At 40.8% G+C, this 19,020-nt stretch overlaps 1 protein-coding gene across 1 annotated transcript in view; it reads right to left on the reverse strand.

Moving 5' to 3' along the window:
* lin28b (lin-28 homolog B (C. elegans)) overlaps nucleotides 1-12,592 on the reverse strand; it is a 41,985-nt gene extending 29,393 nt beyond the window's left edge. The window contains exons 1-2 of the mRNA XM_072451839.1: nucleotides 12,406-12,592; nucleotides 11,479-11,708 (exon numbers count right to left, since the gene is read on the reverse strand). Coding sequence (XP_072307940.1) covers nucleotides 11,479-11,708; nucleotides 12,406-12,415 — 240 coding nt within the window. The 5' untranslated portion in view covers nucleotides 12,416-12,592. The remainder of the gene's footprint in view (nucleotides 1-11,478; nucleotides 11,709-12,405) is intronic.
* Between the last annotated feature and the right edge of the window lie 6,428 nt (nucleotides 12,593-19,020).

A 19,020-nucleotide genomic window follows, 5' to 3' on the forward strand; every position in this document is an offset into this window, starting at 1 on the left:
TGAAAAGGATGAGAATCAACATTTCAGAATCAGAATAAAGTTTATTGCCATTTGTCAATGAACAGGATTCACGGACATAGGAACTTAAATAACAATTACCAATAAATAACTACCGGGTATTAAAAGTAAGGGGGGAAAGCTGTTTAACAATTGTATGTATAATTTGTTCACTCTTTACTGTTATTCTGTAGCCACAGCTGCCCTGGACTGACTACATTGCTGTGTCCATGACTACAATCTGACTGTCGCTCACCCTCCCTTCACACACGGGGCAGGTGAAGAATGCACTGGCATGAGCAGGGTTTGAAACTGAGGGGCGAGCGCTCTAACCCTTGAACCTTAAAAACATTTATTGCAATTTTATGTTTTTTCAAGGTCGTGCAGCACTGAATCTGAAATGATGGCACGAACATTACACTGCAAACCCAACAGATGCATTTTTTTTGTGCATTGGCACAATAAAATTAGCTTACAACAAAACCACGTTTAAATTCTGTGCCAATGTGAATCTTCTTTAACCCTGAGCGAAAACAGCGTGAGAGGGAGTGCAGGGACCCACTGGTGGCACGCACTGACTTAATGAGCCCATATGGAAGACGAATGCTAATGTTGATTTTACTTAGAATATGGCGCGGTGCTTACGGGGCATACGGACCCTCGCTGTGTAAATGTCACTAAGTGGAAAGACCACAGGCCGCGCACAAATTAACTGCAGGCAGAATAATAGTATACGCAGTGCAAATATCAAAACTGTCTTTAAGGGTTTAAGATGTGAACACATTATTCCCACACACACTTTAACGTGCATTTTCGAATAAAACATAATTCAAGCATGAATAACTGCAATTAACTGAAATGTGAAAACATAACATTGAAAATGGGCGATAAAGAATTATGATAAAAATCAAGCTCACACAAACAGTGAAAAATAGTTGTTGCTGCGTGATTTCCTGCAAATTGCAAATCAAAACTGCATTTTGTAAAACAATTAATCTGCTTATGATTGTTTCGATTTATCACTTGTTGATTACTTGCAGGTGAATTAGATTCACTTTAGTTTTGAGTCATAAAAGCTCTTCTCTCCACACATGGCTTGTTTTTGAGTCTGTATACAGGGGTGGCTCGTCATTGAGGAAATGGGTGCAACGCACCAACAACAAAATTAAAAGAAAAAGAAAAGAAGTGGTCTAGTTGAAGTTTACAATGCATTAAAAAGCCCAGAAATATCTTTATCCAATCAGCAGGGCCAGTGTATGGCTACTGGCACATAGTTTCACCCTTTTTGGTGCAATCTCCGTGTATAGACCTTATTCTGCCCGGCCTACTTTTCCCACTTCCGTTGTAATCTCACTTCCGGTCCAGCGAGAACTCGGTTGGTTTAAATGGAAAACGATGGAAAAGTCTTGCTGCTAAAATATGCTATAAAGTCGATTGATTTGTGTAAAATATCCCAGGTTTATGGGACCAACAAGTCAACTCGAGGCCCGACAACAGCTTTTTAATCCGTGTAGAACTCATTTTTTCTCTGGAGGTCGGCAGCCCTACGTTAACAAATACAACCGGAAGAAGGATTACGTCGTATGGCAGGTGCCCGGATGGGCTTCTGGAATAAGGTGAATAGGGTGTCAAATGAGCTGTCACGGTGCACGCCGGTGTTGGGACCTGCAGTGTGCACTGGAGCTGCACTAGTGACATGTGTTTGTGATGTCTGCTCTCATTGAAGCTATAGAAGCTTTATGGCAGTGGCTGCATTGTTCTGGTGTTGGTATTGCTGGTGTTGTTCTGGTGTTGTTCTGGTGTTGTTCTGGTGTTGTTCTGGTGCGGTTCTGGTGTTGTTCTGGTGCTTTTCTGGGGCTGTTCTGGTGCTTTTCTGGGGCTGTTCTGGTGCTTTTCTGTTGCTGTTCTGGTGCTGTTTTGGTGCTGTTCTGGTGCAGTTCTGGTGTTGTTCTGGTGCTGTTCTGTTGCTTTTATGGTGTTGTGCTGGTTGTAAGTGGTGGACTAGGTTGTGGGGATGCAGGCAAACTTCATGTTTAAGCTGTGCGTTGTACAAACCACGATACAGGCATATTTCGATTCAATAAACAGAGAGACGGCACAAGGCATTAAAAGAGCCGCTTTATTTTGTAAAAGCGTTGAAAAAATATGCCGCGATACGCATTGGCTTTCCATACATTTTAAGTACTTTTTATTAGTCCGGAGAATGCCGAAGCTACTCGTATTTTGCCTGGTCGGCCCCAGTACCCTTGGACAAAATTATTTGGACGGGGCGTTTTCAAATCCTATCTAAAAGCCTGACTACACATGACGCCATAATCTCAGTTGGAAGGTGGGGCCTATATAAGTCTGGAAGATTCCCTGTTTTTGAAAGAAATATCAAAACTTATGACCCTCAAATGTTGAAGCTTATCATTATTAGTTTGGGATTGTTTCCACAAACTTCTCATATTCATCTCTGGATTAATGTCCTTTCAACTGACAACAATCAAATTTTTTGGGGTTTAACAATGGCTTTCTGGGGCTTTTGTTAAGATAGATTTTTGTGGCCCGTAGGCTTTATTAGACAGGAGAGGCCAGGGTGAAGTGGGGGATGAGAGAGAGGGGAGGACACGCAGCAAAAAGCCGGAGTCGGGACCCGAACCCACAACACTGCGGCCGCAGCACCCGGAGCCTGGCATACGTGCGCTGTGCCTTAACCACTCGACCACCGGGTAACATTAATTTACTATGAATTGTCCAGGCGGCCATTAAGAAGCAAACTTCTAAAGAGGGGCGCGCTGTTACCGTCCTGCAGGAAAAGCATAAGCTGCTCAATCAGCTGGAACACAAGCTCATGACTGACGTGCAAACGAGGTGGAATTGTTCTTTTGATCTGCTGTTTGTGCTGCGCTCCCAAGCCTTGAAATAATTATTTTTACGTCCCTGTCAACATGACAGGTACCGATCATTTGGTACCTGTCATGGCTAATTCTGAATCGGTCACAAGGAAAGGAAAACAGAATAACATAATTAAGGAAAAATGAACTTTTATTAACATGTCTTGTTATCATTTACAGGCTGAGAAATAGATTTTCAAAGTTAGGGGCCAGGGGGCCCCCTACCTAAAAGAGTTAGCGCCCCCCCAGCAATTTCAGGGGCCCACAAGTGCGCGTGGCATCGCGGCGTCATAAGAACAAGATAAATGTGTTGTTTTAAACCTGGTTATTAGCATGTAAAACAATTTAAAGTACTTTTATCTGTTATTTGATATGAAGAGCACAAATACTGAATTCCTATAAACCAGAGATCATGATCTTTAATACTGTTTAATTTAATATAATAATGTTTCTTAGATACAAAATAAATACTGTTTACAGCATTTGACACAAGGAGATCTTGTGGAATATATAAAATCACAGTCTACAACATAAACTACTAACATATACATTGCCCCGATGCTAACAACTCCAAAGGGGGCGGGGCCCTTGGGGCCCTTGGATACTTCCACATTGACATTGTCCCTAATGTGCAAAATTACAGCTTTTGTTGCAAACAACTTTAAAAAGACTGAATTGCGAACTGAGGAGAGATAGACGCCCGCCAACCTCGATATCACTTGTGGTGCAAAATTAGACCGGGCATTTCCGAGTACAACCGAACGCAACCGAACGCAGCGGCCAATCAGATGCCGGCTTTCATCGACATTAGATCACGGACACCGCTCGGCCAATGAGAAGAGAGAAGACTGTGAAGTGGCATGTCTGTCAAAACGAAACTTAAGCGATGGAAATGCCCGCGCACATGCGCTCCGCTGCCTTCCTCCGCTGTATAACTACAGCAATAATCATGGTCTGTAGTACAGCGCGCCCGAGTCTGTGCATAGGAATCGCTTTGGGCATGTTCACCGCGCTGTTTTTGCCTATTAAAAATATATATTACGGCGAAAAATTTGCGTCTGTCATTATGTCCGGAGTATTGATTTTGGAGTCGGTCAAAACTGATTTTTGCGCCGGTCATTGACCGTGTCCGGCCCGTTATTTCGAGGCTTGGCTCCTCTATGCCGAGGTGAGAAGGAGCTGTGGACCTGATCAGAAGCTCCTCTGGGCCGAGGCGAGAAGGAGCTGTGGACCTGATCAGAAGCTTCTCTGGGCCGAGGCGAGAAGGAGCTGTGGACCTGATCAGAAGCTCCTCTCGGCCGAGGCGAGAAGGAGCGGTGGACCTGATCAGAAGCTGATCTGTGCAGAAGATCATGCTGATTGTTTGGCAAGAAACATGCAATACTTTACAAGAATGTGTTCCATATATTTCTATTTGGATCAGTTGGTTGGATGTATGAAGTTATTAGAGCAGAATGGATTTATAAATAAGTGCTTTGTGGATAAACATGTCATTTCATACATTTTCTTATCCAGAGTAAAAACATTACCCATGCAGTAAATTTTTAAGATCCTTTTTTAAAAAATGTATCGGGACACGTATCGTGACCCCTGTATCGGCACACGTATCGTGACCCCTGTATCGGGACAAGTATCGTGACCCCTGTATCGGCACACGTATCGTGACCCCTGTATCGGCATCGTGACCTCTGTATCGGGACACGTATCGTGACCCCTGTATCGGGACACGTATCGTATCGCGGGGGTCTTGGCAATACCCAGCCCTACTACAAATGCACTTCTGCATTAATCTGGGTTTTCCAGGGAAAAGATTTAACCATCGTCTCATAATGATTCAAAATATTTATAATAAAGGCGCAATGGACGATTTTTCGGCGATTTGAGAACTCAGGCGGAAGTGCGCATGCGCACTCCCCCGTGCGGACTGATACAACACACACGTGCGTTTGTTTATTAGCGCGACGGATCGCATCGCATTTCTCGTCTCCCGTAGATTTCCGTCTTCTTTTGAGTCAGCTCGAACTGTCTTTCTCCGTCTTCATTTTGTCCCGTACACTGAGGGAACTATATTATGATAGATCAATGCGCTTAGACACGCGGAAACGTGGGGACGAGCCAGAACGTGGCTGCAAGTGAGCGGTAGGTGCGTTTTATGATTGATACGTGGCAGGACTAATCGGCAGTCCACGCTACGAGGAAATGAGACTCAGATTTGGGCCAAAAAAATCGTCCATTCAACCTTTAAGATTGAATGGACGATTCAATGGACGATGGCAATTCTAATAATTTTGTATCTATTAATTAAGCGAGAGAAAGTAGTTTAATGAGAAACAATCCCAAATGTTCCAAACAGTTTCTTAAAGGCGTCCATTACAAATGTAATAAACAGCTGCAGGAGCTCAGTCGTGTTCTCCCAGTGCCCACCAAGCATCAAAACTGGTTATCAAATGAAAAATATGAATTAATACCAGACTGTCAGTTTTCAGCACCAGGTTGTACCGTGACTTTTTCTTCAACAGTATCTTTTCACAGAACCCTGCCATACGTTCTTTGCCAACGTTTTAAAACATTGTATTAGAAATGTACTCAGTGTTTCTTCTACTCTTATAATGTTGTAAAGCCACAGCCCACACCCGCCTGCTCTGCTCCGAATCTCCTTCAGTTCCATAGACCTCCACTCTCTGCAGCCTCACCACAGCATCTGAGTACCAGCGTGCATGTACATAAAGGGCTGTATCAAAGCATATCAGAGTATATCAATCAGAGGGTAATGTAATGCCCCTATAGGCACTCGGATGCAGCCTGTCCACGTCGTACTGCATTCTGGGAAGAAAAAAAGCCACTACCGGTACTCTGTATTCTCACATTAATAAAGTCCCCATAAAGACGCAGATCAGGATAATATAAGAATTATGAAGCTTAATCTGAGGACACACTGCAGGTTTTTACTTGATATTCAGTCGTGCTTAACTCCATCTCTGTCATCACTAGTTGCAGCAGCAGTTTCAGTCTCGCAGTTACGACTCAAGTTTGTAAGAATCGCAGAGTGGAGCGTGGAATGACGTTCTGAACCATAGTTACAGTCATTCAAACATGTTCAAAGCCTTTTACTATCTAACCAAAGCAGAAGAGCTAAAACTCATCAACCACATCTCCAAAACCTTCTATTACTCCACGTTAGGGATGTCATGATATGAAATTGCAGTGTTACAATTATTGTGAGGAAAAACATCACCATTTATCGATATTCATGATTATTGTCCAAACAACAGTGACATCTTTAATTCGCTTTACCAAATTTTAAGACAAAATACAGTTTAATTTGACAAAAAACAGCCAGATAAAAAGTCTAAATAAGTCTTAAATTTAGGTCTGTTTTTTGCATTTTAGATTTCCATTAATTTTTTTTTAATTTTGCTTCTAAAATTGTCACTATTATAATTAGTTTTTCTCTTATGAATATATTGTTACCCAAATAATCACAATTATCCCGCCTCAACTACGGCAGCCACCTGCACTACCATTCACCCGCCAAACTCCTCAAACACAGGGGGAAGTTAACAAGAAATTGCACTTTTCAGGGTAGTTTTCAGACCGCATACTTCCCCTACTTGAGTAACATTTAGTTTGTAACTAACTGTAACTGAATGTTTTGGATCATCTTGTCCTCATTTTTGTCTATCGTTTGAAATGACCAGAATTTGAGCGTTTTTATTGTCGTTAAAATGACATTATAAATCAGATTTCATGTCAAGACAGTTTTACTCTTTGAACTTTTTACTTTACAATGAAAATGGATGGATGGATTGTTATTATTGAGTACAGTTGTTGGCCACTCCTCCCACCTCCAAACCTTCTATAGATTCCAGTACATCCGGAACTCGTCTCCTCACCCGCACTTCCTCCCGTAAACACTTCACCCCCGTCCTCAGAGATGATAAAATGATCTGACTCAATCGACAGCTTTATGTCTTATCCTATAGTAACTTAAATCCTACTGCAGGGCATCAAGGTCAGTTTGTTATAGGGCAGGACCTTACACTCCTTTTATACGGGTCATGTACAATCAGTGTACACTATTTAATTTATTCATTTTTGTTTAGTGTTCCTTAAAAGAATTTCCCCTTGAGCGTGAATAAAAGTACACAAATCTACATGTCGAACTCTTCTCCTCTGTCATTAGTCATTTATCAGTCAGAAAGTTTGATTTCTTTAAGCTGGGCACAAACGGTCATCACAAAGAATGAAAGTGAATTAAGGATTTCACAGTTGCTTGGTCAGTAATTGTGAATATTCATAAAATGCATGCTTCCTCACACAATAACTGTAACTAAAAGTGGATATTGTTACTTCCCTACTGATAACAAGACATGAATCATTAGCTGTGCAGTAAGATAAGATGCACATTAACTTTGATATCACTGTGTAGCGTTCACAGCACAAACCCAGGATCATTTGAGACCTCCAAACCGCAGACGACACACACACACACACAGGCACACGCACACACACACACTCCATGACAAAGCCACGAGCACACTGTAAACTCGAGCCCATCCTGTATCCTTTGTTCCTCCACAATTTATGTCGCTAGATGAAGATCAGAGACGGCAGACATGTTTTTTATTCAACCATACATCACCGCTGCCATTTGACCCCTGATACCCCCGACAACTGCCCCCGCCCCGCGCTCTCTTTCCCATCAGCCCAGAGTGGAATCACCTCTCGGGTCGGTGTCAGATGAGACGGTGAAAACGACCCTCCCTCTCCATCCTCCCCGACTATCTTAAAAGCGTTTTATAGCGCCGTAAAACTGGACAATTTAATGGGAGGGAAAAGGAGTAGTAGTTTGGGTTTTGCTTTGGACTAAAAGAGAAAAACAAGCTGGGAAAGTAGTCCATACAAATGTCTATACCACAATGCTAATAAATGTTTTTTTCCATAATTATTGTATCTGAGGAGGCTCCTCCAGGACAAGTACGAGCCAGGTTTGTGGAGATGCAAACTCATAGTAAAGGACACATGTTTTATGACATTTTCTAGTACAATAAAAACATGCTCTGTCTATTTATTTATTTTAATCTGAGTTACCAATATTTGTTTGCGGTTATGGCCAATAACCCTCATATATTCTCAATAAAACAAGATCAAATAAATTAAATAAAAAATAACCATTAATTGTAAATATCAATATTTTCAAATCTGCAAATGGGAATACAGAGCCTGGAGCCGTTTAGAAAAGGTTTTGGTGCTGAATATAAAAGATTATTTTTACATTTTTAACCATTATGATACATTAAAAAACAGGCATATAGTTACATCTGGTTTCTTTCTAATTGTTCACACCTGAGCAGGCTTCGAAAATTCTTTGTCTTCCAAATACAACAGTAATTCTAAAAATCCTGTATGAACAGGAGTTTTTGATGATCAGATCTAATTATTAGGTTATCTGATTACTTTAGTTATCAGATTTTTACTGGCCATGTTAATGTACAATGCCTTCTGAATGCTATCAATTCCGGGCGTGTTTGTGCTGCTACTGTCCGTCAGGTCCAAGTGTGAAACTAACACTGTCACTGCCACACGACACACGACATAGAGTCTGTACAGTGGAAGAGCCAGAGGGGGTGGACCTGTAACCTGTATGTGCCCCCAGAACCAACACTTAAATGATGATGATAAATACTGAGTTCACCAAGGCCAATTCTCAGACTTAAGACTCAACCAAGACTAAAACAGGTCTGGAACAAGGTAGTAGTTACCTTTGGCTAAACAGATCAAAACATAGAGTATAGAACATTTATTAAGACTTTGAAAATCCTGATATGATTGTGTAATAGCCGTATAATTTATCAATTAACAGTAATTTTTACATACATGCTGTAAAACAACATTATTTATTATTACAGCACACTTATTTAATGTGTTTATAGCAACTAAAGCAATGACATAACTAAAGAAAATTGCATTTTGTTATTCCTGCACCAGAGTAATTTAGTTGCAAAATGAGACATCTGCAAAATGCTGCAAAACCCTCTGCATGGATCCTGCTATTTAGTGATAACAACAGTTAATCTATTATTACTTAATTATTAGTATTGCCAGTTACCAAGACTTAATGTATGAATTTAAATTAAACCAGAGCTACTTCAGCAATGAAGCTTAAATACATATATAAAGGGTTCCTTTGATCACAAATATAATATATAATTATTATATAATAATATATTATTGATAATAATAATAATAATAATAATAATAATAATAATAATAAAGCAATTAACCAACGACCAAAATATATTTTTCTAATTATCTAAATCTAAAGAACACGTCAGCAAATTTGTTTCAGAAAAAAACTATTCAATATCTGTGCAAATAATAATTTAGTAATTCATAATCAAAATAGCAATAGACATTTTTGAACAATACTAGTCCATAATTTGTTAACAATTCCTGTGTGGGCTTCCTGAATCTTAAAACAGTAATAACTGTTAGTTAGTGATAGTTATTTTGGGTTAATACATTATTTGTAATTAGTATTTCCAGTTCTTTTAATGGTGCATGAGTAAGTATGAAGATAGGAGTAAGAGGGGCGGTGCTAAACCAGGACTACAAATAAACTAGGACTACAACTAAGGACCAGGCTTACAACTAAGGACCAGGCCTACAACTAAACCAGGCCTACAACTAAGCCAGGCCTACAACTAAACCAGGCCTACAACTAAGCCAGGCCTACAACTAAACCAGGCCTACAACTAAGCCAGGCCTACAACTAAACCAGGCCTACACCTAAACCAGGACTACAACTAAACAAGGACTACAACTAAACAAGGACTACAACTAAACAAGGACTACAACTAAACAAGGACTACAACTAAACCAAGACTACACCTAAACCAGGACTACACAACTAAACCAGGACTACAACTAAACCAGGACTACAACTAAACCAGGACTACAACTAAGCCAGGACTACAACTAAACCAGGACTACTCAACTAAACCAGGACTACAACTAAGCCAGGACTACACAACTAAACCAGGACTACAACTAAATCAGGACTACACAACTAAACCAGGACTACAACTAAACCAGGACTACACAACTAAACCAGGACTACAACTAAGCCAGGACTACAACTAAATCAGGACTACACAACTAAACCAGGACTACAACTAAGCCAGGACTACAACTAAACCAGGACTACTCAACTAAACCAGGACTACAACTAAGCCAGGACTACACAACTAAACCAGGACTACAACTAAACCAGGACTACACAACTAAACCAGGACTACAACTAAGCCAGGACTACAACTAAATCAGGACTACACAACTAAACCAGGACTACAACTAAACCAGGACTACACAACTAAACCAAGACTACAACAAAATCAGGACTACACCACTAAACCAGGACTACAACTAAACCAGGACTACAACTAGGCCAGGACTACAACTAAATCAGGACTACACCACTAAACAAGGACTATAACTAAACCAGGACTACAACTAAACCAGGACTACAACTAAACCAGGACTACAACTAAATCAGGACTACACCACTAAACAAGGACTACAACTAAACCAGGACTACAACTAAGCCAGGACTACACAACTAAACAAGGACTACATCTAAACCAGGACTACACAACTAAACCAGGACTACAACTAAATCAGGACTACACAACTAAACAAGGACTACAACTAAACCAGGACTACAACTAAATCAGGACTACACAACTAAACCAGGACTACAACTAAGCCAGGATTACAACAAAGCCAGGACTACAACTAAATCAGGACTACACAACTAAACCAGGACTACAACTAAGCCAGGATTACAACAAAGCCAGGACTACAACTAAATCAGGACTACACAACTAAACCAGGACTACAACTACGCCAGGACTACAACTAAACCAGGACTACAACTACGCCAGGACTACAACTAAAACAGGACTACAACTAAACAAGGACTACAACTAGGACTACAAACTTGAATCCACATGTAAGTAAAGGTGATTTAGTCACAAATATAAATACTTAAAGGCAAATATATCAAACATTTCTTCAAGCAATATCAACACGGCAACTGTAAGATTAGAAATAATAATATCAATGTAAAATACTAATAGTAGCGTATAGTATAAGAAAAAAGCAATTAACTGAAAAACTAGCAAATTACACTGAATAACTCTCATTATTACATAAACTTAAAGAACACGTCAGTACATTTCGTATCAGAGCAAACCTGATCCATAACCGTGCAGATGAGATCATAAACACATTCATACACGATGTAGCAATTCTACAACAATCGAGCAAAAAAGGCGTCCACGCTGTTATTAAACCCTGCGCATGGTAAAACTGCATTTAACCATGGTTCGTCGGCATATGAAACTGCACTGAATTTCCAAACGCACAACTCTGACTTGAGTCGTTTTTTACGGTGCGAGGGGAAGTCAGCGGCTGCAGGAGCGAGCGCGGGGGCGAGCTGCTTCCACCACATGTGCCCGGACACCCTTTTTTTCACTGCTCCAATCGGCCGCTTTTTCCCGCACAAGTTACGAGCGCGACGCCGTGTGTGTGAAGCAGCTCTTACTTGGTGGACGAACACATCCATCGGGGGGTCCACGGGGCTCCCCTCGCTGCTCGTCATGGAGATAAATCCAAAGCCCATGCGGACGTTGAACCACTTGCAGAAGCCCGTCCCGGCCAGGACCTGGTGCGGCGCCGCGGCTGCTGCCCGGCCCCGCTCTTCGTGCTGCTCACCCCGGCCGCCGGACTTGGCGCCCCGGTCCTCCGCGCCGCGGCCGCCTTTACCCGTCCCTCCTGCGACACACACACAACCAGCGACATCCACAGCGAAGTTACGTTGTGTTCATGACTCTATTATTACCACATGGTCAAAAAGAAGGAGATGGAAGGACGTTTACGAATGTACGACACGCGTTAAAAAGATTTTTTTTAAAAATGCTAAAAAAAAAAAAAAACACGAGGGGGAAACTCCAGAAACGTGCAGTAAAGTCATTTTTTTAACACCGCGTCTACGCCGCGAGACGCGTGAATTATTGACCCCCCCCCCCCCCCCCCCCCCCCCCCAAAAAAAAAAAAAGTTGTTTGCTCCTCGTTGACAGATGTTTTCGCCCGAATAGCGCACATAAACCGCTTCTCCTCTCCGCCTTTACCGCGGATTCCGGGGCGACCTCGCGGGGGCAGGTGGCTCCGCGGCCGGACACACATGTAACAAAGTGTAAAGTCGCTGTAGCAGGAGGCGCACGCGACGCGGAGAGGGAAAAGCAGCTCGTGCTCTCTCTCTCTCTCTCGCGCGCGCGCGTTTTATCTTCGCGTTTTTTGTTGGTCTCGCGCGCGCGTATGTGTGTGTGCGTGTGTGTGCAAGAATCACGTTGCACCTTGCTGTTTGGTCGAGCGCGCGCGCGTGTGTGTGTGTGCTGCGTGCAAGCGGCGAAAAAAGCGGCGGCGTGAGGAGGTGTAACAAGACAATCATGTAGAGGGGGGAGAGAATAACCTTCGGCCATGTTCCCCCGCCGACCCTCTGCGCCCGAGTTGCAATAGAGAAGGAGCTTCCTCTGCCAAAGCGGGCTGCGGCTGTAGTCACCATAAACCCGACATCCTCGCTCTCTAGTTCAGCTCGCATGGTACGGCGTGCACGGGTTCGCCTCGCGCGGTTCGGCTCATGTCTTCCGCCCCGTGTCTCTCTCTCTCTCTCCCGTGTGTCTCTCTCTCTCCCGTGTGTCCTGGGCTGGTGGTGGTGCTGGTGGTGGTCTCCCTCCCCGTGGCCGTCCGTGGGCTCGTGCTGCTGCTGCTGCCGCCGCCGCTGCTGCTGCTCTGTCCGCGCTTCCTCTCCTCGCGTTCTCTCTCTCTCTCTCTCTCTTTTTTCCCCTCTTTCCCTCGCCTGCGTTCTCATTGGCTGGAGAGCTGGCTGTGCCCCGTTCCCGTAGTGCGAACACGTGACGTTTGCCAATGACATGCTTTCTGGCTGCTAATTTCTCAGGGCCTTTGCACGGTCACCGCCGCCGTTACGTGCGCGCGGGTGTTTTTTTTTTTTTTTTTTTTTTGGAAGTGCCACGCGTTTCAAACAACAACCAAGAAGCGTTACCGCGTTTTATCCGTGGCTTCTTTTTGTGCATTGCATGGCGGGTATTGGTTGTAATCAGAGCGAGCCCCGCACGAGACTATTATCCTACGTGATTGAATTAAAAGGGATTAAATACGATTATGATGGGGGTAATTGAGCGATTTGGGAAATAGGAGAAAATGCGTGATCGTGACTGACGCACGTGGAACAAAAGGCATCCGCAAAGCGCGTCAGCCAATGAGAGGCGAGTGTGTGTGCTGTGAGCAGAGTGAAGTACTGAAGTACTGTGGAAGCGCACGAGGGGTTTTACTGGGAGTCGTAAAAGTACCTCTGTGCATCCCCTTCCAAGTGTCTATAAATGTCGGGATTGTTACGGATGGATCACGCATGGATTTACTCTTTAAATGTGTTCATAAAGTTAGATTAGGACTAATAGTGTGGGCTCTATGCTTTTGTCAGGGTTGATTAGTAAAACTAGTAAAAAATTAGAGCTTACTTTGACTGTTTACAAGATGCTTCCTCCTGTGCACTGGATATTAAAATGTTCATATTAATTGCCAAAGAAAATATTTACACAACAATATGCATTCAATAGTAATCTTATTTTTAAATGTGTAAAATCGCGTGTGATAATCTGATCTCATTTTAAATTCTAACGTTACATTTTGTTCTCAAACTTGTTTAAACTTACACAGGCGACAATAGGACTAGGGTGTTTATGGACTTCGTGGCTATTCATATTTAATGTATCGCTGATGATTTCTCTTGTGGTAAACTATTCCCGTACAACATTTACACAAACCGATTCCATTGTTTTATTTGAGTCTAAAGAGGAATGAATACATACTTTATAAAATGGCTTTACAGAATTCAAAGTAGAAAAACAGCCCCAAAAAAAGGTTTCAGATTTGTTCTTTTGAAAACTGAATTACATCAACAAAATTTACCATATAAAAAGATCGGACGGAACGTTAAATAGACACATTTTCCAGAGTTGTTGGCTGCCATATTGTCTTGCAGCTATAGCTCAGAGTTAGCTCCTTCTTTAGCTCTTAGCTCCTAGCAGCATCAGTGTCAAGAGAAGAGAGAGGACAGAGAAAGGAGAGGGGAAATAAGAGAGGACGGGGAGGGAAGAGGGAGGGAAGAAGAATGGTCAAAGAGGAGAGAAAGAGAGGGCAGAGGAGAAGAGGAGAGAGGGAGGAGAAGAGAGAAAAGGAGGAGAGAAGGAGGGCTGAACTCACGGCTCAGGAATGTCTGTGAAAACCCAGAAAAACAAACCCACGTTCTTTTTTTTAAAAAGCACAGAAAAAATGTGGATGTCTTCTGGTCACATGATGCTCCACTTGTCATTTTCAAATCAATACAACAGCGACTTAGGCCCAGACCTGTGCCAGAAATCCTGCCCGGAATGTGACTGGCTGGGCTGAAATAACAGGAGAGGAAAGCACAGTCTCAGACAAGGGAAAGAGGTCATTCTTAAGGTAAAGATTCAAAATTGAGACCTTTTCGGCATTGCAACCATGGCGATGTACAAATACACGTAAACATGCATGATAGTAAGTATGAACTGGTGTGATGCAGTCTTTTAATGTCAGTAGCTGCATTGTAAGTTTAAGAAAATGAAGTATTCAGAATGTTGGCACAATCAACGTGGAAGAAAAACTTGGAATGTATAGAAACTTACTGCAAGACAAAAATAGAAGTAAAATGCTCATGCGCTCACTTTGACAATTGCACACATAAGTACTTGAATAATACATGTTTCTTTTGTTTGTGTGTTTATAATAGTATACTTGTCAATAAACATGTCAATTGTATCATTTAATTACGTAGAGCTTGAGGGTTTTGTCCTGCAAACTTTTTTTTTTTTTGGAAGTGCCACGCGTTTCAAACAACAACCAAGAAGCGTTACCGCGTTTTATCCGTGGCTTCTTTTTGTGCATTGCATGGCGGGTATTGGTTGTAATCAGAGCGAGCAAACTCGTTTGAAAATCCAACTTGAGTAAACCGTTTGGAAAATACGAGTAAAATGTCTTATGTCTTTAACAAACTAATACATTGTGACTAACTCTATATATATTGTGGTTCGGTTGAATTCTGAACGCAAAAAAACTGCTCATACTCCTTCCTCTGCATTAGTCACTAAGAATGAGTCAAAGTAAAGTATTTAAGCTTTTCCCAATATCCATAATGAGGAACGATAACATCAGCATAAAAGTGATGAAGCACATGAAACATCCACATTTGATTTTGCTTAGAGACGTTTCCTTTGAGATGTAAACACATATCTGGCACATATTAGTGGGTGGTGTATCCTGGGGTGGCCCCTTGCTCCTGTTTGGTCAGACTGAGTGGTTCCAAGAACAGCACATGCTTTAAGTTCCACCATGAGTCACTCAGTGAGTCACTCCAACTATTTCAGTCACATTTCAAATATGAAAAAAATAACATTTATATATTTTTTAAACTATTATTATTTCATAAGTAATCAATTCAGTGGCTTCTAATCGGCAAGAGGTTTGCCAAGAATGTAACATTCCAAGCCATAATAATGATAAAGGAGCACACGTTATGCAGCATAGATCCAAGTTTAATACTCTCACACCAAGGCCACAAACACAAATACTTTACTCATGAGTCGGAAAGGCTGTTTATTGTCTATGAATGAGATATTAGTTATTTGCCACAGTAATAGTGATTTAGAAAAGAAATGTAACTGTTGCTGGACTATTTGTGTTTTTATTATTATTATATTATTATTATTATTATTATTATTATTAATTGGCCAATCTTCATTTAGCGTAGTAGAGTGGTGTGGGGACCCCCAGGGGCAACAGAATGACCCACATAAGGAGCGTTATGGACTTGTCTTTGTTTCAGAGATTTCATGGATCTTCTTGACCAGCTTGAATGTGGAAAATGTAATGCACATGCTTCAATTTTATAGGTTAAAATATAAAAATAAATGTGTGATGTGAGACATTTTCTTCAAGTGCACTGAAGTACCGTACTTTATGGTCATAGAAACTCTCAGGAGGTACACAATTATAAAACCACTATCAATCAATATTATCTGTGTAAAGTTAAAAATAAATAAACATATCTTCCATGTAAAAATACTGTGATATTTCTGTAGTGATTTGCCCAGAGAAACTCCAAAAGTAGGACACGGAAATAACTCTCCCTGACAATTATTGAGTCATATGAAGCATTTTCACAGTTCAATCTAAATTTATCTAAAGTCATAATTTCAGAAGCAAAACGTTCAATCAATAGTCCAAAAAGTAAACCTAAAAGTAAAATGATTGATTTATGTCACAATAACTTTACTGTATCATTGAGAACTAATTTCATGAAGCTGGTCACAGGAATGATAGTATGTATTACATAACCTTGATGAAAGTAAATTAAGGATTTTACTGTTGTTTGGGTTTCAGTAATTGCGAGTAATGTTTAAAAAGACTTCTAATATTTTCTAATATATTTTCCAATGCTGATCTTGTAGAAGATGTTAATGCTAAACGTTTCCTAACGAAACACAAGGCTAACAAAAGGTCCATTCTTCTCAAAATGCATTATCAAAACTAATTTAAATTTGAATAGGACCTTGTGGTCAACATTATATTTTACAGTATGCTTCGCAATTTGATAATTCCCCACAACTCTTAAAAACTATATATATATATTTTTTTTTTACAATTTACTTCAGCCCTTGGGTAAAAGCACATTTAAAAATGTTTGAATTGTAAACTTTTAAACTCAGAAAGAAGTCTTTCCCCTTAAGCTCAAACATATTTGGTGCCCTTCCAGCTTTGTGGGAACCCTAGGGAGACCCTGCGTTTCTCCTTCCCCTCGCGCGGTCACCCAAGGCCAGGCACATGATCAACAACAACACCCTCTGCTCTCTCTCCACCTCCGAGGAGCAGAACTCATCCACACGTGCGTTATCTGCGTCCCACCGCCCTCCGCTTCTCACAGGGTTATTCCCGGTTACAACAGAAACAAGGAGGTGTGGGGGGAAAGGTAGAAAAAACATGGTAGAGGTATGCAACAACAAGCACTCATCTCTGCCCCTCCCCTCCCTGTCAGGCCCGCAGCTCCTCCCCCCGGAAACGCAGCCCCCTGGCCCCGCCCTCCGCACCCATACAAGGCCTGTTTGTGAAGAAGCCTGAAGAGCGAGGAGGAGTAGGCCTCAGTTTGCAGCGCCAGAGGAAAAGTATTGTCAAAATAATGTGACATAAACACGAGTTCAAAGCTAACCTACAAAGAGTTGCGTAAAACTTACAAAAAGTATCCAAATATAAGGCATAACATGGAAGGAGTAGTAGTATTACATATAAATGAATCCATTCAAAGTATAAAAGAATAAAGTGAATAAAGAACAGTAACTTTATGTTATGTAATGTGTTCTCACAAATATAACAGCAATGTGTAAAGTTTAATGGAAGACCATAAAAGACCAGAATACTGTCCAAAGAAAAGTATTTTTCTTATTACATAATTTTACAAGATGGAGTTTCAACAGTCTTTGGCAGTTGAACGTTCTGTTGTTGTGTGTGTGGATTTTGTCTTGTATTTAATCTTTCAGGATGACGGTAGCAGACCACAGCCTGGTTAAAGTCCCCCTTGTTGTGTCAAAGTGTTGGTGAGACAATTTACTATTTTAAAGTCTACACATTTTGGGGTAAAATAATACAAATAATAATATGTACTGATGAAAGTTAAGATACAGAGGATTTAAATAGATTCTGAGGTCTGTTTTGACCTCTAGTCGAATATCCACCTACAAAGCCTTAATAAAACACTAACAAAGACTCAATTCACAATGAAGTAATTGTTTATTAAGAATGAGTCAATCTTAGTAATAAATTGATAAATATCTAAACACCTTAGTTTAGTAGTTACGAAGCCGAATTAAGGTCAAGTTATTATTTAGTGACATCAATAAATTAAATTGATACCGAAATTCAAGCAGGAAGACCTCATTTCCTCATTGTCAGCCAATCACAGCATGCCTCTGCCTCAAAAGCTACTACCATGCAAACCTCCACTCCCATTCACCAGGTCAAGTAATATTCCTCTCTGTCTGTCTCTAAGCGCCAAGGTTTATCTAAGACATAATGCAGTTAACCACCTTTTCATTTGTGATACTGACAGCACGAGTGCAAAAACAATAACTGATTAACTGATATTATATATATATATATATATATATATATATATATATATATATATATATATATATATATATATATATATTGCTATTATATTGTTGTTTCATGTTTCACTTTTTCTCCATAGAAAGTTTCTAGTTGTGAAACTTGTTTTTATTCCCTGGCAATGGCAATAAACCTTTTTCTGATTCTGATGTTAAAAACATGAACGTGCACTAACAGGGTAACAGGGCCCATCTCTTCAAATGAAAAACTCACAGTTTATATCTTGTCTCGTCATTATAGTTAAACAGCTAGAACATTTACTGAACCCTTAAAAGTGAGTGGAACATAATGTATCAATTGCATTACTTAAAGATATCATTGAAATTGTGTAGGTTTGTATGGATCTATTTAAAACTCAATCATGCTTTCTTTCTGACACAAAATGAACCGTCTCCTCGTGCTGGTTTTGCCTGGTACTAAGCTCTAAATGAGGGGAAATAACAGGACCATTACATCACCACTGGATGTGTGATTTTACATTTGACACTTCTTCTACAGTCGTCAACGCTAAAGCTACTCATACTCATTACTACATTTACTTGAATTCTAATCTAGATTTCTAATGGTCAATGTTCAGCTTGGCTCACCGGCCTCACAATCCTCTGGCAGTAAAAGCAAATGGTTTGGAGTTCAGACTTTGGAGGAGGAAATGTTACTATTTTTAAACGGCAATAATTACGCCTGTATTGTTTATTCTCAAGAAATCAATATTATAAGACAAGTATTTGTCGTTGTTTGTTTCGTTGTTGTACATTTGTTGTCCTATTTCCTAGTCCTATGATAAAGCTAAAATTTAACATTATAGGGAAACTTTTTGCCAGCTCTA

The sequence above is a fragment of the Eucyclogobius newberryi genome, unplaced genomic scaffold, assembly GCF_026437365.1.
Source record: "Eucyclogobius newberryi isolate DKJ021-1_F unplaced genomic scaffold, fEucNew1.0.hap1 SCAF_1, whole genome shotgun sequence".
Lineage (NCBI taxonomy): Eukaryota > Metazoa > Chordata > Actinopteri > Gobiiformes > Gobiidae > Eucyclogobius > Eucyclogobius newberryi.